A 24,156-nucleotide genomic window follows, 5' to 3' on the forward strand; every position below is an offset into this window, starting at 1 on the left:
AGACACAGGACACTTCATTCAGAGAAATCTCCATTTCAAAGCACAATAGTTTAGAATATAAATGAGCTGAAATAATTCTGTATAAGAAGATGCATAAGAGAACCACATTTATCATCATTGCTGAGGTTCAAGAATTTGTTTCAGTTAAAAATTGTATTTATGATGAAAGTTACTATGAAAAAAGAAATGCTGAACCCCTAAAACAATCAGCAAACATGGTACAAAGTAGTATGGGAGTTAAATAATCGAAAATATTTTGCTTTCAGTGACTGATACGTGAAACTGAGACAGTCAGTCTCAGTTCTATTTATAATACATTCTTATCAATCAGCCTTGCATATGGTACAGAAGTGTATTCTGAGTCCAGTAATAATACATCGCACTTGTTTAGTAAATGTCTTCATTAATCACTCTAAGCCAGACTCATACCAAATTCAGTGAGAACAGAGCAAACTGTAAGAAACTACAAAAGCAGAATACTGCACAGTAGTTCTGATAAAAATGGAAATTATCATGCTAATCAAAAGAAAAAACCAATCATTCCTTGAAAATGGAAAATTAAGAAATGCATCTTTTGAAGTCATGTGTTCTCCCGGTTTCTCACTCTGCACAGTACTCATTGAAAAAGACTTTGTACACTTTCAAACTCCGCAGTCCCAAATAGCTTTTGCTTGCAGATCATTTTATTTTGAGGCTCATAGGTCACAGATCACTAACAGTTCACAAATCAGAGTCTAAGAACAAGTAATCTAGATAAAGAGGAGAAAAAATTCTAACCACAGAAGCAAGTCATGATCATTCATTAGAGGCAAAGAAACCTGAAACCATTTTTACAGGAGTTGATAGCTTAATTTATAGATAAGGAATTGGAACAAAGTAAGTAAAAATGTTTATTGATACTATGGTCTTAAAAAATGGGATTAATAGTGTATAAAATCCTCTTATTAAGAGGAATTAAGTAATTAATTCCTTGTACCATTTACTAAAATACTGAAAGAGTAAGTATTGCAGGTAGCTCATGAATATTGATGATTTATTTGCAAGACTAATACTAAAAAAAGCCACCATGGGCTTCTGCAAATCATATAGAAAGGTATATTTTCAATTGAGTTATTTCAATATAATTACAGTAAAGCTAGTTTCACTTTATCCTTAATATAGACCCAGTGTAACCTGGGTCTATATTGGTTAACTGTATTTTAGACAAACAAGTTGTGGTTTATTATTTATTATTTATTAATTCCCATAGAATGACACAGATTTTTTCATGGAAAATGTTGATACATAATAGCTGCTGTTTGTAATCTTAGCAATTACAGGTTTAGTACAAACCTGTTTGGGTTTGAATGATTTTTTTTAAAAAAGAATAAAAATGATAGAATACTCTATGTACTTTTAATAAAATGAATAGAAGAAATAAATGTCTGGCTATGCCTTTGCATGTCTAAACATGTAGCTTTCCTCTTTACCCTGCAGGTCCCACATAGAAATTGTATGTTCGTAGAAGCAGTGCCAGCTTCCACAAAGCATGTCTGAAAAATTAACCAGCTTTCTCACTAGAAGGACTTTATAAAAACAACTTCCAAATGTAATAGAGAGGAATAAATGTTCAACAGAAAAATTAAATGGAAAATCAGAACATAGTAGGTGTGGTGGGTTGACCCTGGCTGGAGGCCAGGTGCCCACCAGAGCTGCTCTCTCACTCCCCTCATTCACCAAACAGGGGAGAAAAGGCATAACGAAATGCTTGTAGGTCGAGATAAGGACAGGGAGAGATCACTCACTAATTATCATCACAAGCAAAACAGACCAAACTTAGAGAGGGAATTCATCTAATTTATTACTAAGCAAAACAGAGTAGAGGAATGAGAAATAAAATCAACTCTTAAAACACCTCCCCCCACCCCTCCCATCTTCCCGGGCTCGACTTCACTCCCGGCTTCAACCTTCCCCCCCTCAGCGGCACAGGGGGACGGGGAATGGGGGTTATGGTCAGTTCATCACATGTTGTTTCTGCCGCTTTTTCATCCTCAGGGGGAGGACTCCTCTCATCGTTCCCCTGCTCCAGCATGGAGTCCCTCTCACGGGGTGCAGACCTTCAGGAGCAAACTGCTCCAGCATGGGGTCCCCCACGAGGTCACAAGTCCTGCCAGCAAACCTGCCCTGGCGTGGGCTCCCCTCTTCACGGGTCCACCGGTCCGGCCAGGAGCTTGCTCCAGTGTGGGCTTCCCATGGGCCACAGCCTCCTTCAGGTGCCTCCACCTACTCTGGCGTGGGGTCCTCCACGGGCTGCAGGTGGAATCTCTACACCCCCTCATCCTTCCTCCATGGGCTGCAGGGGGACAGCCTGCCTCACCATGGCCTTCACCATGGGCTGCAGGGGGATCTCTGCTCCGGCGCCTGGAGCACCTCCTGCCCCTCCTTCTTCACTGACCTTGGTGTCTGCAGAGTTTCTTACATCTTCTCACTCCTCTCTCCGGCTGAAAAAGCTCTCTCTAGCTTGGTTTTTTTTTCCCTTCTTAAATATGTTATCACAGAGGCGCTGATGGGCTTGGCCTTGGCCAGCGGCGGGCCCATCTTAGAGCCGGCTGGCATTGGCTCTATCAGACACAGGGGGAGCTTCTAGCAGCTTCTCACAGAAGCCAGCCCTGTAGCCCCCCCGCTACCAAAACCTTGCCACGCAAACCCAACACAGTAGGTTACCAGCATCTCTGCAAACAACAGAAAATACTTGTTTTATTTTTTTTTTATAGTAATCTAATGCATATATATACACACACACATATATGTATATAGCATATACTCAGATTTAAAAACCTGTAGAAAATTGCTCCTCTTCAGTTAGGCTGGGAGAAAATAAATGTGCCTGCTCATTTAGGTACAGATTTTAGTTTTGTTTGTTTGTTTGTTCCGTTTATTAATTTATCTATCTTAAATGCCAAAATTTAAATTTTTTTCTAAAATACTTCCCGTGAGAGCTAGCTGATGCAGAGGACTGCTGCTGGAAGCAGACACTAACTGTTCAAAAATAAATACAATCTGTAGACCAGTGTATATATTATTTGAAAGTGGAAACTGATGAAAATAAGTACCAAATTTTTAGAAAGAAAACGTGATTTCGGATTGATGTGGGTTTGACCTTCTGGAAGAGCACATGAAGCATAAGTTGATGGAACTACATCTTTTATTCCTTTTGCCTCTTGATTTTTCTCAGAACAAGAGGTCTTCTTCAAAGATGTGCCCTTACCTGGCTCCTACACTCTTTTGCTCTGTGATCATAAACCTTACATTCCCAATACTCCTAACAATTTAGAGTTCAATCTATCTTTGTGAGAGATCAGAACAATGTTTTATATCAGACTTTACCAGCAGCAGAGAATCAGATAGTATAAGTCAATTGTTAAGACACTATTTTCTGAGACAGAGTTCTTGTTCAATGATTTATCCTATGTTAAGATCCCAGCCTTCAGCACATAAAGTAAGTTCATTTTTCAGGGGTTACATATGAATGTTTTTTTCTTCAGAAAAAAACCCTCAAACCCCTCAAATCATCCAAAATTTAAAACTAACTAGTAAATTTTGAGATTATTTGCCAAATGTTCTTTTTTTGCTTTAGCTCTTTGGTCTGTGTTTAATTTCTGTGTAGGAAGGCCAATTTCTTCCTCACTTGTGTACATTGTTTGGAAAACAGACAACTTTAATGTGGTAAGGTATGGTGATGATAACATGCATCCTCCTTCAGAAATACAATTACAGGGTTTATTTATTTCCAGAGTTGGTTTGTAATATATCTTTGGTGAATCCACATAGCTTCCAGTCCCAAGGGCTGATCTTTTTCTCTGGAGACTACATTCCCCTGCACCCAATGAGAGCTCTTCTGTGCCGCTAACTGCACATGGTTACTGAAAAGAGCTTTCATCAATAGTTCTCTACTGTTCACTAAAGATGGCAAGATGAATGAAACAGACACATGAGCATGCAAGAATTCATCGGTGATTTCAAAGAGTGTTTTTAAAGAGAAATTACAAGCATACCTTTTACTGCTGCTTTCACTCTCATGATCATAGGTTGCGCACTGCCAAAACCACTGCAACCACTGCAATCAGAGCAGCTCTCAAAAAAATACTAAATATATTATGAAATCTTTTAAGTACCACAGTAGTAGACATAGCTAGAAGACATAACTAACGATAGCCATATTCTCTTAACCTGCCCCTCAAACATACACATTTTCTTCCTCTACATTTCTTCCACTCAGACTATGCAAATCCTTGCTCTTCATGGAAGCACGAGCACTCACTGAAAGCAAAGCTGCAAGAAAATGTAAATGCTGTATTTTCCATTAAAAATGAGAAGCTTGAGGCCATTACAGACTTGAGGGGTTTAAGGAGCTACAGAGTTCCCAAGAATATTCGTGGATATTCACACTTCAACAAGTCACGGACACTAGAAAAGGCGCTGCCATGCATCAACAGAGCTGAAGGAACTGTATTTCCATATGAACATATGAATACAAAGATTCCTGACATTCAAGGGCAGAGAAATAATTTTCCAGTATAAAGTTCCATCATTCAGGCTGAAAAGCCCCTTCAGGTGATTCTTAACACATGAGCCAGCTGTTACAGTCCATCTAAGATTATAAGGACAAAACGCAGATCAGGAAAGAGATAGCAAAGTAGTAATAGGCAGATTTGTATAGTACATTCCTTGCTGTAAGAACAGCATATGAATTTTGCTGAATCTGGAATAGGAAATAACAGCAGTATGTAACAAACTTCTTGCTCTGGTTTGCTTAATAATAACAACAGTCTTTTGCAGACAAAACCTTTTAACAACATTTTCAAATGGTCTTCCTTCAAAATTAAGTATTTCTACCATGATACTGAATGATAATAATAATTATGCAATAAAAAGGTAGTGCCAGTTGTTGGCAATGAAAACTACCTCAAACCCTCTCTGGCTAGCTTAGTGCCTCAGACATTCCTGCTAATGTTCTGTCTGCAAGCAGTTGTTACTCTGAAGCTATCTTCCTTTTTGCAACAATGCCTTGACACCTAAACATTAGGCTGATTTGAGGCTACAGATCGTAGGCACTGACACTAGTACATAAGATTGTAATGCAAAGATTTAAAGAAAAAAAAAAAGAAATTCAGAATAAAGAAACACATTTTTTAGGCCTTTTGGAACAAGATTTGGTCAAGTGTCACTCATTCACTTTGGTCTAACTCTAAATGACAGATTAAAAATATAAACTCCTATTCAGAAATAAGGCTGAAAATAAAGCAGTTTAGAAGTTTAGATTTTGCTTTCAGAGAGGCACTGTATTTAACAAGATCCTAGATTCTGAAAGAAATGAGCACCCAGCCCTAGGTAGACAGATCCTTCTAAGTCTCTCTTTTGTATTCCCAAAACAATTAATCACTTCTGGAAATTTTGGTTCTTTGAATCCATTTTTTACTACAGAAAAAAGAACATTTGTATGCACTGGTCTCTAATAACGATCTATAGTAGATATGTACCTATGAGTATGTAAAGGAAAAGATGTTGATTTTAAGCCTGGAGAAAAGAAGGCTGAGGGGACACTCTCTCGCTCACTACAACTACCTGAAAAGAGGTTGTAGGCAGGTGGGTGTTGTGCTCTTCTCCCAAATAACAAGTGATAGGACAAGAGGAAACAGGCTCAAGTTGTGACAGGGGAGGTTTAGATTGGATGTTAGGAAAAATTTCTTCACCAAAAGGATTGTCAATCATTGGAACAGGCTGCCCAGGGAAGTGGTTGAGTCACCATCCCTGGAGGTATTTAAAAGAGGTGTAGATGTGTAATTCTGTCTGAGGTCATAATTACAGTAGCCTTGAAAAAGAACTTCCAAACAGGATTTGGAGACAATTGAAATGAACTTTAGGCTAACCAGTTCATAACAAACTTTAGTTCTCTAGTAAGTCTGCAAATCAAGCCTCTTTACACCCTTACTTTTTGAAATTTCTGAGATATGATTAGTAGGCTAACAGTTAATAGTGAAAGATAAATGATAATTAAAAAGATAACCTCCAAACTGTTTCCATTCTGATCCTTATGACAGAGTGTGGTATCGTTATTAAAACAAAAGGGAAACAGATTTTAAAAGGAATCTTGGGCATATTTGAAATGTGTTTTCTGTCTTGTCTTTCATCTTCATCTATACAAGCCAAGAACAGTTCAAAATTATATTGCTGGCATCGATGTGAGATGCCCTTTTTAAACTCTTCCCAATAGCAGGGAAGGCAGAGTCTTAGTGAATTCATTTTGAAGGATGAGTCCGTCAAACAGTTAAGTACATCAAAATTTTCCAAACAGGTCTTGAGAAGGTTTATATGAATGGAACTGAGGGGAAAAGTGAAGAGGCTGATTACTTTTTGCTTCATCCTCTTCCTGTACTCAAGCTGATCACTATGTGCAGTTTGAATAATCCCTTCACTGAACGAGATACTACATTACAATATGAAGACATATTGAAAAATTCAGCTTACTATTCAAGCACTCTAACAAAGATTTTATACAGTCTCTACAAGAGTCCTATCTCTTTTAGCTGATATGAATACTATATAATAAATCAGTGAAACAAAATAATTAAAAGAATGAAACATCAGAGCAACAAAATTCTGTTATTATGGTTTTGGTTCACCTGAAAGCCAGAAGAAAATGGAAAATAGGAAAGCTTTGTTAATGACAGAAAATGTAAATCATAATATTCTCTTTCACAGACATCTGTCTGAAGAACTTAAATTTTCCAGATGTATTTCTCACCATAAAGGAGAACTGGTCTTGAGTCTTTCATCAGAATCTGCTAAACAAGGATGCGTGGGGTTATTTTCCCTAAACAATACTAAATTAATTCACTGACCTTTTCAAGCCTGAAATTCCTTTGAAGAACTCCCTGCACTGAAGTAATAGGTTGCAGTGTTAAATCAAACATGAAATAATCATTAAATTTTGAAAACAAATACACAGAATATTTAATTTTGCAAGGAAAACTTCTGATTCAAAATGCCAATGGCCATTCTCTACATGTGGCATAGTCCCTCTGTCTGTATTAAGAGAAGAATTATATGAGGTAGTAATGTATGTCTTACCTCAAGCACAAACCAAATGAATTAAGTAAATAAAGTCAAATTACAGACTTACAATACAGTTTTGACTAAATCACTTGCTATTCACTTGCCTCAGGGAAATGGTATTTTTGAGAAAACTATCGGTTTACCCTAAAAGCTAAGAGAAATCACTTCATTTATGGACACAGAATAATAACACAAAAAACTGGATGATGGCTTTGAAAAATACTTGTCGCAGTACTAGGCACTGCCATATAATTTCAGGTAAGGCTCTGGTGTAAACAGTTCCTGAAAGCTTACAGTGAAAAAAACTGCACAAAATATCCTGCAGAGTTTGCTCCATTCATGACATTACATTTTGGATGTTCTTTAAGAGTTTAACATAAATCACCTTTGCTGCAAAGTTGATTTCTTCCTCCTAGAGCCCCACAGGCAGGGAATATGGTTGATTGCCATGAAATTTTTAACAGCCTTTCACATGCTGGAAGACTATTATGTTTTCCTTCACTCTCTTATATATAATCCAAATCTAATTCTTTCTGACTTTCCCCATACATCATTTCTCCAACCTCTGATCATTATTGTTCTCTTCTAGATTCTCTGTAATTTACCAACATCTTTTCACATGGGACATTCATGCTGTATGTCCTCAACTCCAAATGTGTATAAGCTGAAATAAACAGGCATGGCATGCCAAAACTACTTTTGGCCTGTGTAGTGGCGTTACAGCATTTCTTTTCACACAAAATTAACCCTGCTTACAGTATGGCATTTCCACAGCTATTTTGCTGGGTGACATAATAGTCTGAGTTTTAGCTGAGGCACCTCGTCACAGCCCTTCTACCTGTAACATCGTCCAGGTTTTTGGCTGGGATAGAGTTAATTTTCACCAGAAGCTGGGAGGGACACAGCCAGGACAGGCAACTCAAACTAGCCAAAGGGCTATTCCATATCATATGATGTCATGCTCAGTATATAAAAGGGGCTTGCTGGGGAGGAGGGGCCACTGCTTGGGTACGGGTTGGGCATTGGGTTGGGTGAGCAAATTGCACTGTGTATCACCCACTTTGTATATTCTTTTTGTTGTTATTTTCCTCTCCCTTTGCTGTCCTACTAAACTGTCTTTATCTCAACCCACGAGTTTTACCTTTTTCTTCTGATTCTCCTCCCCACCCCACTGTGGGGGAGGAGTGAGCGAGTGGCCACCTGGTGCTTAGCTGCTGGCTGGGGCTGAACCACGACAAACGTGTCTAGAAAAAGAAACTTTAAGCTTTATTGGTGGGTGCAGTCTATGTTAGTACACATCTCGGATTAGATTCTTACTTGAATTAAGCACCTATGACTGACTGCATTTCAGTTAGAGTTGAGCATGTCCCTGCCCTTGTGCCTCTGAGAATCCTTCCATAATCAACAGGCATATGGTTGAATTTTACAATTCTGACATGGTAACTGGTGACTCCAGCTCATACAATGGTGTGGGAATTCTTGGACTGTGGCCACTACATTCTGTTACAGTGGAAAAAAAAAAAACCAGTACAAACCTACACATTTTTATTTTTATTTTTGTAAATCTGGTGAACACACGGTCTACTTGACTTTGGATTTTTCTTTTTTTTTTGCCATCTCTCTCATTCATTCTTCTTCTGACTCATATCTTAGTATGCTCGGAGCACTAAAGAAGTGAAATAAAATTCTGATAGTACATTATTGATATAGAAGTTATTAATTTTGTTTGCCATTAAAATTAGGGAATGAATAACGACAAAACTGCACATTTAATTCTTCTTTAGTAAAACAATATAATTCAGTATGAAAGAATGCCATCTGCAACACATGTCCTGTCTGCTAATATGTCTGCTGGGAGAGATGTTAACTTACCTCTTAACAGATAAAGTCAGGATTATTTTTCCAGTTGCTGCAAAATGTAGCTAAAATTTCTATTTATATTTTCCTATGTTTAAAGATATATTTCAGAACTTTAAAAAACCCCCAACATTTTTACATACCTGTGCTCCCCAATACAATGCAGCTTTTATGCAAAAAATCAATTACATTTTGTTTAAATACAGTTGAATACAGATGCACTTGGGAGCATATTGATATAATCTGTAATGAATTGTTAAGTGCACATATTGATGACTTTTCTACTCATATTAGTGAAAATGTCTTATTGTCACTTATTTTTGATCCAGTATTTTGACAGGTAACAGCTGCAGTGTTACCTGTCAAAACAAACTTATGAGGAAAGATCTGAAATTTGCTGCTGAAGCCCCGCACAACAAATGGAAAACTGTCTCAATCACTATCACGTAAAACTCTGCTTCACAGCCTGCATTTGTCTGAAGGATCTTCATGCATTTCATACAGACAAGAAAAGAATGTCCTTAGTTTTCTTTGCTTATACTTACTGTTTTGCATGTACTATTGCTTTGCCTTAGCTATGTCAGCTACATGAAATATCAGTGACTACTCTGCCATCAACAAATGAAGATTCATTAAAAATGTTAACAATTTGTCCATTTGCAGTAGAAGAATTCAGGGTTCTTCCCAGACCTGCCTTTATGGTTTTCGTGCCTATAGCAAGATTTAGAAATCTTTGGTGGCCAGAAGTTTGTTTCAAAGCTATTCTTAATAAAGAGTCTCAAGGTACAATCACACTTTCCACTGTGCTTATTCAAATGGTTGTTTGTACTACCTGAATCTGAAAAAAGCTTCCCTGATTTAATTTAATATATCCCACTCCTTCAAAAAAAAATCCTAAACCTACCAAACAAAATGAACCCCCCAAAATTATTTTACTCCAATTTCCACCAAGACACACATCTTCATCTACTTGATGCTGTCACCCAACGTCCATTTTCCTAACACATGGGATAGTCTCTACATCTATAAGAAGTGATTTCAAAGACTCAGATGGAATGTTCTGATTTGAAGAGATTCAGACCCATTACATGATAGTTGTAACAACAGAAGTATCAAATTAGCATTGCAGCAACCTCAGGAAAAGTCTGCCTGGCTTTTCCCAGGACAGTGCCAGCTTTCCTGACTCTCTCAGGTATTAGTTGAGAGAAGCTAAGTCGAGGGACTTCTAACTATCCTTAGATGTTCTTACGGAACTGAAACAGGACCCATGCAAATAGTCCCACCTACTTCAATATTGGGGAACAAAATCTGAGACAGGATTCTTGACTTTTCTACTGGGTTTGTTTCTACCTCCCCTTCCCAGCAATTCAAGATGTTAAACTTTGACAAACCAAGATGATTATTCCATGCTTATTTTTTATATATATTCTTGGCTTATAATATTGATGATGATATCCACTTCCTGACAGTCAAATGTCTGGATCATGCTAACAGAATGCCACAAATGTAGTTTCCTCATGCATTCACTTAGTGATTAGCAAATTTGAAAGAAGCTGACAGTATCAGTATGAAAACTAAAGCCTTCCTCATTAGTACAGAAGCTCATGATCTGGTTCATATTGGAATAATTGCTAGGTTCATTATATTGTCATTTAACATTGACCTGATTGGTGTGTTTTGACAGAAGATTCTAATCCTAGGCACTATGGTCCCACCATAGAAAATGCTGTCAATGAGGTTAAGGAGGGAGGTAAGTATTTTCTATCCATTCCAAAACAACATAGTAAGTATATTCAAAATAAGGAATTACATAGCAACGAAGGAAAGGATTAAATTATCTTTCAAGTGGAGGATCCACAACAGTATCTTGCCCTGAAACAGGAGGCAGGACAAAGTGTTTCCTGTTTGAGGTGATATCATCTTTTACTATAAAGTGAGATTCTCTGACTTCATCTGATCATTCACATCATTCACTACAGCACACGAGTTTTCAGAACATTCAATTAATTCAGAAGATTAAAAAAAAAAAGAAAAATCTGTACTTCTGGGGAGAAGGGGAAGACAGAGGAGTGGGGAAGAGAGGTATCACACGTTAATGCTTTACAGCTTTCCTTAGTGTAACACACAACTGCTTTTTTTAATCTCTAATTGCCACCTTCAAAATTGTTCTTTTATTTCATTTAGATTAAACTCATGTATGTGATAAATATGCTACCAACACTGTTCCATGCACTGCCAGTGTCTATAATCCTTTTTGATAAAAATTATGTGCATGGTAGCTGAATGATGGGACTGACTTTCTCTCTCTCTAGTCTGGTTTAGGTCAAGTAAGATTCAGGTGATGACATTTCATAGGAAACCAACAAAGTGTGAAAGGTTATAAGTGAAAAAGCTTCTCTTTTCCTGCAGCTTCCTTTCAGGCAAACAAATGAAAAATGAATTCACTGTAACATCTTCATTTGAGGTACTCAGCTGCAAAATATGTACATTCTCAAAGCTGAAGTTACTCAGAAATCTAACACATGCTAATGAAACAACTTTGTTTCTGCAGATGCAATTAAAATCTCCATCTTTATCTATGCAGTCCAGGTTAAAAAGCCTGATATCAAGCTGCAGGACTACATAATGAAAAAAGCAAGCTAAACAGAAATGCCGACAGGAGATGGAAAGTAGATGAAGTCCCAGAGAGAAATGATCTTGCCTTGCAGCAGGAATAATGATCAGGCTGCCAAGACACAAAAGCAATCAAAAAGGAATCAAAGGAAAAAGAGAAACAAAATTAACGAAGATCTTAATCTCTAATGGTATGTATGAGTGTTTGTATTTCATGTTTGAAATTTCACTTGGTCTCCTGCTATAAGGACATGTTATATAAAATGATAGCATGAGAAAAAACAACAATGAAATACTGTCATCGTATTCTTTTCCCACACAGGGATTCCCACTGCTGCCTCTGCATCAATACCATTAATTACATTATATGTAGCTACTGTATTAGGAGAAGAGGTAACTGGTATGCTGTATTCACAGAGGTGCAGAGTCTAAGATTGGAGATGAATTACATACGGGATACATGGTGCCTAATACTCTGCATTGAGTGCATCAAACTCACTTGACCTATGAACACAGAATGAGCTAAATTATGCACAAAAAATACACAAACATAACATTGAATGCACAGACAATCCATTGACTAGATTGTCTGGTCTCTCATTACACTCAGGGAATGTATTGCTGCTGAATGCTAATCACTTCTGGAGGTGATTACTATTCTGATCAGTGTTTTTTCAGGGTGCAGTCAGCAAAGGCTAGAGTTAGCTTGAAACTCTGCTAAGCAATTATTGGAGAGAATGAGTGGAATTTCATTTAGTTACATCAAAACATCTTTCTAGACAGTGGCTGTCTCTGGCCTGCAGTATTAAGATAAACTCTCAAGTATTTAAGTACACCTTCTGCAATGGGCTGCTTATTAGGATCAGATTTTTTCTTAGCACTGATGCTATTTAGCAGCAACTTTATTATATAAGAAGCAATTAGTGAAGAAATTGGTAAAATTTAATTTCCTTAATTCCAAACAACTGTCAGTGCCTAGACTAGACAAGGCCTGTAGACTCAAGATAAAATGAAAATTTCTGATAAAATTACCCTCTGCTATGTACTAATTGCCATCAGGTACATACAGGCAGTGGTGTTAATGTAGGTTGAATTTACATGTGGAAAGTAATTCTATAATTAGAATGCTATACATTGCTTGAACTGCAAAAAACCTACTCTATTTTTAAAAAGCGATGAAATGGTAAAAGAATAAATATATATATGTACTTTGCTAAGCCTCCGGAAAGGAATGACTGTTGCCAAGAGGTTCAAAAAGTTATGTATTCATTGCAATTACATGTATCCAAGCATGTGACAAAAATATCAATGCCAACACAGTACAGCATTAGTCTTTACGGTGCATTCTTCCCTGTTCCAAGCTTACACATGCAAGAACATTTTCATTTTGAAATGGAGCTCATCCATGAGTTACTGAAATATCAACTATGATCCAGCTGCCTCCATAAGATACTTTTTACTGATTTAAAAGCTTTTCTGGATGATAAATCTCCTCTCCTCGTACCCAGACTCTTTTTTTATTCTGAACTGTTCTTGATCCTCTGTAGTCATGGCATTTTTTAACATGTTGCACAGTGCCTTAGGTACCAGAGGTTTTTGTATTGCTAAGGGCCTTCTACCTGCAATCCTGCAGCCTGCCTCCCACTTGCAGCTCCCTACCCCTTCACAGAAGCTCCCAGGACAGTGTAGCCCAGAACACCTGTGGCAGTATTTTTCCTGTGACACTCTTGTCTGTTATTTATCTCCTGGACTTATACTTAAAAACCCTTATACTGTTGCTATGGCAGGAAGCAATTGCCACTGATGTTAGAATCACCCCTTCTTTCTCGCCTTTCCTGATTTCTACCTTTGGTTGTAGCTTCTGGTTTACACTACAGGACTCATTAATGAGTTTGCAGAAAGCTCAGCAATGAACCAGCTGTGACACTTTCCACAGACCATGTGCGCTCCCATCAACGATAACAACATCATAAGCAGGAACAGCCCATGAGGAGTTTGAGTACGTCTTGACACAGAACGGAGTTATTGTGGGAAAAGTATGATGGGAGAACCACTTGCTCTACTGGAGAGGATGCTGAGGGCTGGGCACTCACTTCTCTTTCTCAATGGCCACTGAGAAGGTTTTTCCCTTTTCTTTTTCTCACCATCCTTCTCTTATTTTTTTGCCTTTCATTCCTCTCCCCTCAATAATATCCACCATTAGAATTGATGAATGTCATCAAATACAAACCTGCTAGTAAATCTCCATGCAACACAGTGCTCTGTTACTACTCTTCCCATCACTTTCCTTGTTATGTAACAAAAAAGTATTAGTACTTTTCATTTCTTTTCAAATATAGCACACATTAACCACTTCTATTATTAGATTAGTATCCTCATGTTTTAGTCCTTTGCTTTCCTAACTTTACTTTGACCTATAAAATTGAATTTGAAATATCACAGATAATTTTGTATTTTATTAACACATATGCTGTTGTAGAGTTTTCCTAGCACCCAGCAGGTGCTAGGAAAAAACATTCTCATGTTTCTTAAGCAAGTCCAAATCCTCACTGATCTTAACTAATGTTTAATCTATACCATGTAAAACTGAAAATTGAATGCTGTTGACATACATTAACTTCCGCATAACAGGACGATACAATCGTATTCTTGATACTACAGAGGAAGTAACATTTTAATAATAATAATCCAGTATGATTGAAACAGAAAAAAAATAAATTGCTGTGGATCAAGAGATTTCAAGTTTTTCAGAGTACAAAAGAACCTACAAAATAAGTGGTGTCACTTAGGAATTTCATAGTAGTACTAACATTTCCTATACAAGTGATTTTCATAGTATGGACACTTTTAACCGATGGCAACCTGAAAAAAAATCAATTCTTGTGAATATACAGGAGGCAGACAAACATACATGAAACAAACAAAAATCTTAGATAAGTGATTACTCAGGTACAATACTATTAACATTGTATTTTTCTGTATATTGATATGCTTTCCTTACCCTGGACCTCTCCTCTAGTTTTGTCATCATGACGACAGTTGCACCCCTTTGCTCCCACATCATTCTCCAGAAGTCACCAAAGGTTTCTGGCAATGCCCCTTGTGTTGCTATATAGGCATTCTGCTTTCTGTATCCATCTATGTAGTTGGCATTGATATAGTCACTGCCTGGTATGCCTGCAAAGAGAGAAGAGTGAAAACACAGGGCAGCACTTCTGTGCTGTGCTATTGTACAAGGGCTAAAAAATCCTGTGATGCAGCTGGATCAGTGAATCTTGGCTTGCTGCATGCCAATTAGTACACAGGTACTTGCAAGTGAGTGTATGCCATTTGTGGAGCCGAGGGGTATGATAGCCTCTCTGGGAATAACCATTCTTTTGAAACAAAGGACCTAGTCTGATGAGGAAGTATAAAAGAAGCCTGAAAATCTGTAGCAGATGGAGAGACCTGGGAGTGGAAACAGCAGCATTTAAAAGCTTATGTCTTTTAAATATAGAAAAAGGGTTAATATTGTCAGACTATTAATATTACTGCTACATTCATTTTCCCCATTAAATGGGAAGCTAACTATGACCTTTATTTTAACAAAACACGATATGTAAGTCAGGTTTAAGAAACAGTGGAATCTGCTATATGGTGTGTGCATGAAATAAAGACCTCTGCAGGTCTCAATAAAAGTTAAATGCATGAAAAGAAGGCAAAGTCCAAGACTTGTGGGCACATTGGACCTACACTGTCAATTGCTTGAGGCTCAGGTATTCTGGACAAGACTTACAGAGGGACTTTGGGTGTGTCTACAAGACACATGTCGATGCTATGAGGCAGATGGCAGGGAGTCAGCTCTGACCTGGAATCTGTTTAAATAAGGGTGTGCAGTGCCATGTCTGTAGTGAGAGCTGGACCGTAACATGCTGTCTGCCAAGGCCGAGGAGTTGTATTGGCTCTAGTGAAAATCGTGTTACTAGTCTGAACTAATGAGGCAGCCATCCTCACAGAAAGGGGTAAATACGGACATACGGGTCTCAGTCCCATCCCTCCTGGATTCAGCAGTGCAGTGTCCAGTTTTTAACTCAGACTATGTGCCTCTGGAAAGACAAAGCACGGCAGGCATCAGTTTTGATGTCACTGCTGGTTTTTTAACTGATAACTTGAGGAAGAAGAGATACTCATGTGAGATCTCAGTGCTAGTGGGATGGCAAAGCAGTGTTTCTCTCATTACTTCAGTGTTGAACATGGAGTGTTCCCCAGAAGAGTTAGCTGTAATACAGAACTGTGCATCGTAATAAAACGATACAAAAAGCTTGTTAAAGGAAGTAACAGAAGTTAATTATTCTTTCAGCAGAAATGAATGATTTATGTTTACACGGACAATCTGCCATGCCAAAGTCAACAACCCCAGGATACAGTGCAGGTTCCACAAGGTTTCAAAAGAGAGTCAGGGTGATACAAGCTCCCTGGCTTACTCTAAAGCTGTGACTGTTTTCACTCGACAAAACAAGAGGGTTGAATTTCTTTGGCTATGAAACACAACAAATTATCAAATACGTTTAAAGAAATGTTTCTCATGCTTTCTGCCAGAAACTGAACCTCCAAATCTATTCTGATGCGTTATCTCCTGCCAGTAATGCCAAACCAGGAATTGTTATGGCCACGCTCCTCTCTTTCCTGACAACCAGTGACATACATCTGAAAATGTCTTCCAAAATAATCTCAATTTGAATGGAAATTAGAGGTATCTCTGTAACACTTTTTGTTTGTTTGTTTGCTTTTAGCTACAAAATTAAGAGCTTCTCCATTCACTCTGGGTGAGCTTAGTGTTGCATTCCATTACTTACTCAATAATGAACAAAACCACTGATTAACTGTGACATTTATTAAGACCCAATATAATCTTGAAATGATTCAGATTATGGGTTACTGCAGCTGTAGTCTGGCATAAAATTTTGCCTTTATGCCCAAGAAAACTTAATAGATTTTCTTGGTTTATATGTTCAAATTATATTTAAACACAAATTTGAATTCGATTTGACTTTCTGTACAATTAAAAGAAAAATCTGACAAAATATTTTAGAGAAGGAAAGAGTTTGTAACTTCAGGGGAACAAGAGAGGCAGCAAACGGCACTCCTCAGGCAAGATGCATGGATGGACAGAGGAAAACTGGTTGACTATCATTAGAACTGATTGAAAGTCTCTTCTGGGAGAAACAAAAGAAATAAAAAAAACCTTTTAAGCCTGCATAGTCTACAGCTGAAAAGCATGATTTCCCTCCATGAAAGGCAGAAGCTGGAGTTCAAAACCTTCACTCTAGTAGACTTCAAACTTTTTTACATGACACTTCTTATTGTGGATATTGGAATTAATGACTTAGAAAATACAATTGCTAGGCACAATGCTGTATTTTCTTCCTTTATCAAGATAATAAAACATTTTTGCATAAAACAGATGAGAAAGAAAAATGAAGCCAACAGGAGAAATCTACACCAACTGGGTATTATTACCAAAGGAACTGAGAAAGCTGGTAAGAAATGTTTTCTGCATAAATTAGAATTATATTATGATGTCTGGTATCATACTTTGAAGCATATGTTATAAATAAAAGCCTGAGGGAAAAATGAAAAAGAAAAACAACACTTTGTAAAGTAGTTAAATGATCTTCTGGGAAAGCTGTCCTTTGGAGCTGATACTGCACAAACTCAGCGTGAAAATTAAGCATGAGAAGTATTGCAAATTGTGTACTAAAGAATGACCTTTACAAATCTTAGCAGCCAATCCTAGTACCTGATGTAAAAAAAAATCCACAATGTCTAAAATTGTAAATACTCTTTCTACTTACTAGCTTGTATTAAATTTATCAATCATATTAATAAATCATATTAAAATAAGTAGCTTCTAAATTAAACAAATTCTTTAAATTTGAATGAAGAAAAGCTAGTTTCCAGATTATACCTTTCTTGATCACAGATGCAAGGAAGATAGAATTAAGATTAACAATTACTGATATTTACAAAGAGAATTTCTTCCCAGCCAGGTTAAAGCAGAAATTTCCACTCTGTTTCTCTACTTGCCTTTTATCAAGAAGACACCAAAAATCCTGTATATTCTTTAGCCAGAAAAATCCTTTCACAAGGCAACTTAGCCTCTTGGTGCATGAAAAGGATGTGGCTGGGACATGGACAGGAAACTCCATTTACCACAGGACCAGAGCAACTGTTAGTGACAACTAATGCAGTTTCGGGAAAGACTAGGCGCTGCTGCTCCAACGCTTTGCACTGCGAGAAGATTTTCATTAAGGGTTTATCTCTAGCAGAATACAGTACTCTATACAGTTATATCACTACTGAGATCAAAAGAACAATAGGATACACAACGTTCAGCTCCATTGTCTTTCTCACCCACAGTATCCATTGTTTTCTTTGTTCTCCATCCATTCTCACAGTCCCTTCAAGTATCATACTCATTTCTCACACTGAGTCTCTTTTCATCACTGTTTTCATGCATGACCTCAGTTTCACATCCTATTCCAAAATCCTTTTGTACTCTGTAATACCATTTTCCCACTCTCACTTTCTATCTCACACTTTGCCACACCAGTTTTTGCTTCATCAGCTATGTCCTCACAATGCATAAACTTAAAGCCCTCTAGGGAAGGTGCCTTATCATAAGGGGCCTAATGAAGTGTGTGCCATTTAAAAATAACATATACAAAACCTGAACATCTGTAAATACCTACACTGACCAAGCAGAAATAATTATCAAAGGCAAATGAATCTAAATATTAAAATGCCACTTTCTACAATGACTTTTCTGGCCATAATCTCATTCTGAGGTGAGAAAGCTGAACAATTCTCTGTCAAGTCTAATAGTGCAAAAACAATCAAATGACAACTAGTTTGACTGCAGTACAATGAAATCCTGCAAACCTTTCTTAGCTGCCACAGCTCGAAGGCAACATACCCACAAGCACAGCAGCAATTGCCATTATTACTTAAATTTGGGTTTAATAGTTAAGAGAGGTCAGTTGTTCTGTAAAAACATGGGTCAAGAAGGGGACAAAGCAACCAAATTCTGCCTTCAGTGATATTGATATGAACCTTAACTAAGTTTATTGGCATCAGTGGGGTTTACTGCAGATTTAGGATGGCATACCTGAAGCACAAATTTAGGGTAATCCATGTAGTATAACCTGACTTTTAAAAGTTTCATGAAGGCGGAGACACAGTTTCTGCACAAAAAGTCAGCTAAAGACTAAGCTTCCAGTTCATAATTCTACTATAACTATTCTCTAGTAGCCTTTTCAACTATGGTGATGAATGACCAGAGCCTGCAATCTCCTTATTCTGCCAGACAGGAATCAAGCACAACAGGGAAGAATCAGATGAGAAGTTGAGCATAAAAGATATCCTATCTTCAAACATCTCAAGAGAACAAAGCAGTCCAGATTTTACTGAGTAAGAGTGAATGAGCAATGAAACAAAATTAGCCAATGCCACAATTAAAGTGCAAAAGATTTTAAAAAAAGAAATCTACAGCTCCTGATTTATGCTGAGACTGTACTCATAAACTGAGACAACAGTACAGCTTGCTGCAACATACAGTTGGATCCACAAGGCTAATAATGTAGACCTCAGAATTACTGACTTGATTTCCTGAAGACAGTTATAATCTTAAGTAGCTTTAATTAGACTTTACATTTTGTTCACAAACTGAAATCAAATAATTAAATTATTTCAAGCCTTTACAAAGTCTAAGTACTGAACAGCCTTTCTGTTGAAAACAAATTAAACCATAAACCTTTGTTTCTGTGCTGTTTCCCTAAGAGATGTGCTGTTAGTCATAAAAAGAGTGTGAAGTAATAGCATTAAATTCCGTCATGCTTGTAAACAAGTTGGAAAAATGTAATGATGAACTCAAAATGCTGATGAAGCTGTACTATTGATTTAAATCAATGACTGATGTTTTGAACCATGTCAGAGCAAAAATGAACCAAGGCAGCTACTAGGTGCCAGTAACAACTGTTTATGTGGAAGTTTTTGTAACATAAAATCTATATAGTTAAGGATATTATCAAATTCAAATGGTCTAAGCACAAATCTGTACTGTAAGAACTCACTGAAAAATGAAGCAGCACAAGACCAGTGAAGATATTTGTAGCATACTGGTGTGTACACTGGTAATGAAAGCTTTTTACTGAAGGAAATTCACCTCATATCATCCTAACAATGTAAGGTAAGAAGGGAAAAGATATGTCAGAAGAAGAAAACCTGTAGATTGCTGGAGTGTGGATGAGTATTAGGACTAGGAGAGTCTGGTGAAGAGGGAAAGGATGAAAGATATGGAGTCTCAAAGTGAAATGTTGAATTATGGAGAATTATGGAAAGAAGGCAATGTCAAAAAGTGGTGGGCAGAAGACGTAGCACTAAGCAGGGCAAAGAAAGGGATTGTGTAGAGGACAGAAGACAAACATTTGAAAGGAAAATAAAAAGCTGAGAAAAATAAAAAAAAAGCTCAAATGTAGGGATGGAAACTAAAAACTAGGAACTGTAGAAGATCTGTAGGCAAGATGAGAAACTTTGAAGATGAATAGCAAAAAACCAGGCTGAGAAACAGGAGGAGCTCTGTTAAGAAGAAGAAAGGAAGTTTGGATTCGTTTTATTTTGTTTTGTTTTAAAAGTTGGATAGTTTTAAGAAAGGATACAGAATGAAAGTAACTGGACCGTTTAGTGCAATTACTCAGAAACACACTGGCTACAATATATTGAGATAGTAGGATCTTGCATGATAGTGCAAAGCAGATATAGAAATCCAACATGAAGTTATCACACTGTGATTACTTTACAGCTATCTGAAACTTGATTTAGTGATTCTCCAACTCTTTTAAGACTAAGTAACACCAAAGTTATCTATCAAAGGAGTCTTTTTTTGGATAGAATTATTCACTTATACTTCTAAGGGCTGATGAGTGCTTCTACAAATATGAATGAAATGATTTCTGGTTTGATAATTCCTACAAAAAACAGTTTCAATATGAATGTGCACAGTACATTGTGAGGTGCCAAATCTTCATTACCCACTCAAGAACAAAGCCACTGGATCTTTTGCCGAAGCTCTTCCTGATGGACAGTGTGGGTATGTAGACAGGAAAAAGTCAGAATTGTTCTACACTGATTTCAAGGGTATCAAGAACAACACCATTTTTGTGGTTAAGTTACAAGTATAACAGCATAAGTAGATCCATAGACCAAAATTATTATACCCCTACAACTTGAGATAGCCATCATGAAGTCTACTCTATGAAGTCTAATTCATAGAGACTTCTACACCATGAAGTCTACTTCATTGATTCATTGATCTTTCTGTACCCTTTTACCTCATCACTGAAATACTTTTGTTGTTTTTAAGGCACTCCAGGCTTGCAGGGGGAGGGGGCATACAATTACTCTAAGTGAACAAACTGGCCTCGTGACACATGCTAGAGTAGCAATTACAGCATTCCATGGTTGTGCAACACCATGAAGAGGCAAAGTGACCATCAGTGTAGGATCAGTTTGGCAGATACTTAATTTGCTCTGAAAGGGGGACCAAGTGTCTAGGTGTAGACTAGAGCTCTTCATCTGAGAAACAGTGCACTTATTATTCAAACCTCACTGATAATATTAGTCTTATTATGGCTGCCAAAGAATTGCAGATAAGGCCTATATGTAAAATCGAATCAAATATTCTCCATATAGTTGTAAAAAAATGTGATGTAGTCCAAATTTAGGTCCTGATCAACTTGTATAGTAACATAGGCAAAGGAGAATTTCTTTTTTTTTTTAAACAGCACTCAAAGTATTGATTTCCCTGGCAGCAGGAAAACAAATGCAGCTGTCAACTAATTAAAATGCTAGGCACACTGCATATTTTCATTGTACGAATATTTACTTAAAACTTGAAAGAAAGCACTTATTACTAAATGCTAAGACCAATGTATTAAACTTGTGAAGGTACACACACAAAATCTAAGAAACACAATCATGTAAAATCCTGGGGAGGGGGAAATTTAAAAGGATAATTTAATACTAATTTATTACTGGTTTTGAGACAAATTATCATAGCATAAAAAGGCATTTAGTATTTGATTTATGTTGCTTTTTTCACCACAAACTGAAGACTGAGACAACGCTTAAAATTATGCAAATAACCAAATGGGTCAAAATCCCCTTTGTGGTTTTACATCTAACACTGATATTTCAAAGGACTATAATATTTTTCTTTGTTTAGTGTCACTGACTATTATAGGGTTAGAAATTTTAGACTCATCACCATATTTCTTGCTCAAAAAAGGGATCAAACATTACAGTATGTTGTTCCTGCTCCTTAAAATAATCAATCCTTCCCTGCAGTTACAATGTAGATTTTTTTCACATTTTTACTATTATTCAAAGTAATCTAATGTACTGCATAATTTGATACTTTTAATTACTTTGACTAACATTTTCTCTTTTGCCTCTTAAGTTTTCTTCCCATTCTTTGAATATGTTAATTTTCTTTAAGGGAACCAAATTTCACGAGTCATTTACATGGAGGGCAACCTGGCAGAACCTTCTACGCTGAGATTCTGCCATATAAATTAATAAATAAATTTATTTGCAATTAGATTTTTTCCTCTCCTTCCTCCCATTACACAACTCCTTTTCCAAACAAAATCCTGTGAAAATCTTGAGTCTTCTGTCAAATACCAAATAGACTTATTTCTGAGTTAAACATTTTGTTCCAAAGAACTTTACATAACCATTCAGAATGGTTGTCCAATTGCTGTTCCTGCCCTTTCCTGACCATGTGCTTAGTTCTCTTGTCTGGACCAGTGACGCAGAAAGGGATATTTTTCTTGAATTGCATCAAATCTAATGCTAATTAAAATACTCTGTCTTCAGTGTTGAGACAGGTAGTTCTACCAGGTAGCAGCAACCTTTTATACAGCTATATTCTTCTACAAGGCAATGTGAAAAATTTTAAGTGACATTACAAAAAATCTTGTCAGAACTGCTATATGAGCCTCAGAGGTGGAACAAACATAAGAAGATTATCATATGCAAATTCCTCAAGCAATCATTTGGATTTTCTAACACATTTGAGACGCTCATATCTGTGCTATCAAAGCCCACGGTATGCAGCTGCAATAAATAAGGGAAGATCTAAACTTCAATCAGTGGGATTGCCTTTTTCTTCATGAAGCAGCTAATATTAAAATGGATTACACCTATAAATATTGTCCTTCCTGTATCCAGTGTCTTCAGGTCTGGAGTATCCAAAGATAAGAAGTTGTTTATAACTGTAAATTAAAACACCTTGCGGTTTAACTTGCATCATGTTAGGACTGAAATAATTATGACCTTCAATAAGGTTCCCTATGTCTTATGTATCATATGCAAGCCCTGTCAGAGTTACAAGGCAAATTTTATTGTCATTTAAATTGTTTCACCTAAATATATAATCGGTTATATTCTGGATGTCATTAATACCTGACTGTCAACTATGTAGAATAAACTGAAAATGAGTCTTCATCCCAGGAAGCAGGTTAACATTAAGGCAGAACTGGTAAGAAAACAAATCCTGTGCGTGAAAACCAGTGCTTCCTGTTGCTTTAGCACTTGGTAGAAGAGATACAATACCCAGGGTTGATCACCTCGGACAGTTTGCTTAAGTTAAAACTCTAAAATGTTCAAGTTTTTGGAAAGCTTTTTGACAAAAAAAGATACAATGAAGAGCTCTCATTATACCCCTCTGCCAATCTTTAAGCAGCGAAATATGGAGGTTCCAACAATGTCTGCAGGTGGGCATTTGTTTAAACACTTTCATTTAATATTGAGATTGTAAATAGAAAAGAAAAAAAAAAAGGGAAGTTTCAACAGAGAGTTCTCAATATACTCCCTGACAACATAAAGTTGAACTGATTTCTTTTTTCAACATTAAGTATTTGGCAACTGAAACTCAATAATCAGATATGTTGATAATGTCATTGATCGTCAAAAACCTCAATTCATGCATGGTTACTGCTATATTTGCTTTGCAGAATTAGTATAAGTAAACAACAATGATAATTTACTTTAGATAACACTTTGGCATACATACAGGGACCTGATGCATTCAGTGCTATATGTGACCCTGTGTCAATTTTAGTGCATTTTCATAATGAATCACTGAGAATGAACATCAGAAAAGGATCATCATTTTAGGAATTTACTGGAAGTACTTTAATTAACACTTCTTTATATTACTATGCAAAGATATCAGGAGGTAAAATTATACTGGATTTTAGGATTTAGCTAGTTTAAGCTTAAAGGTCTCCTTACCTTCTATGGCTGAGAGTAAAACACGAGAATGATCATAGGCAATTACATTCGCATATCTATTCTTTGGTTTGTTTACTTCCAGGTTAGAGTGTTCCCATGTGAACTGCTGACCAGGATCAATAGACTTCAAAAGAGAAAGAGAAGAAAAGAAAAGGAAACTTTTAGCTAAGTACTTGTTGTACTTATAATGATTACAAACCATATGCTCCCATAGTTTACTCTGGAAATATTTTGCTTTTGAAAGAAAATTATGACTTT

At 36.9% G+C, this 24,156-nt stretch overlaps 1 protein-coding gene across 34 annotated transcripts in view; it reads right to left on the bottom strand.

Annotated features, from left to right (window-relative positions):
- Window positions 1-24,156, bottom strand: part of PTPRD (protein tyrosine phosphatase receptor type D) — a 1,257,748-nt gene that overhangs the window by 37,005 nt on the left and 1,196,587 nt on the right. For all 34 annotated transcript variants that reach the window (XM_054809724.1, XM_054809742.1, XM_054809753.1 and 31 more), the window contains 2 exons: window positions 23,899-24,022; window positions 14,567-14,742 (listed from right to left, as the gene is read on the bottom strand). In XM_054809724.1, the coding sequence (XP_054665699.1) occupies window positions 14,567-14,742; window positions 23,899-24,022 (300 nt within the window). The remainder of the gene's footprint in view (window positions 1-14,566; window positions 14,743-23,898; window positions 24,023-24,156) is intronic.

Source organism: Grus americana, chromosome Z (genome assembly GCF_028858705.1).
Source record: "Grus americana isolate bGruAme1 chromosome Z, bGruAme1.mat, whole genome shotgun sequence".
NCBI classification, from domain to species: Eukaryota; Metazoa; Chordata; class Aves; order Gruiformes; family Gruidae; genus Grus; species Grus americana.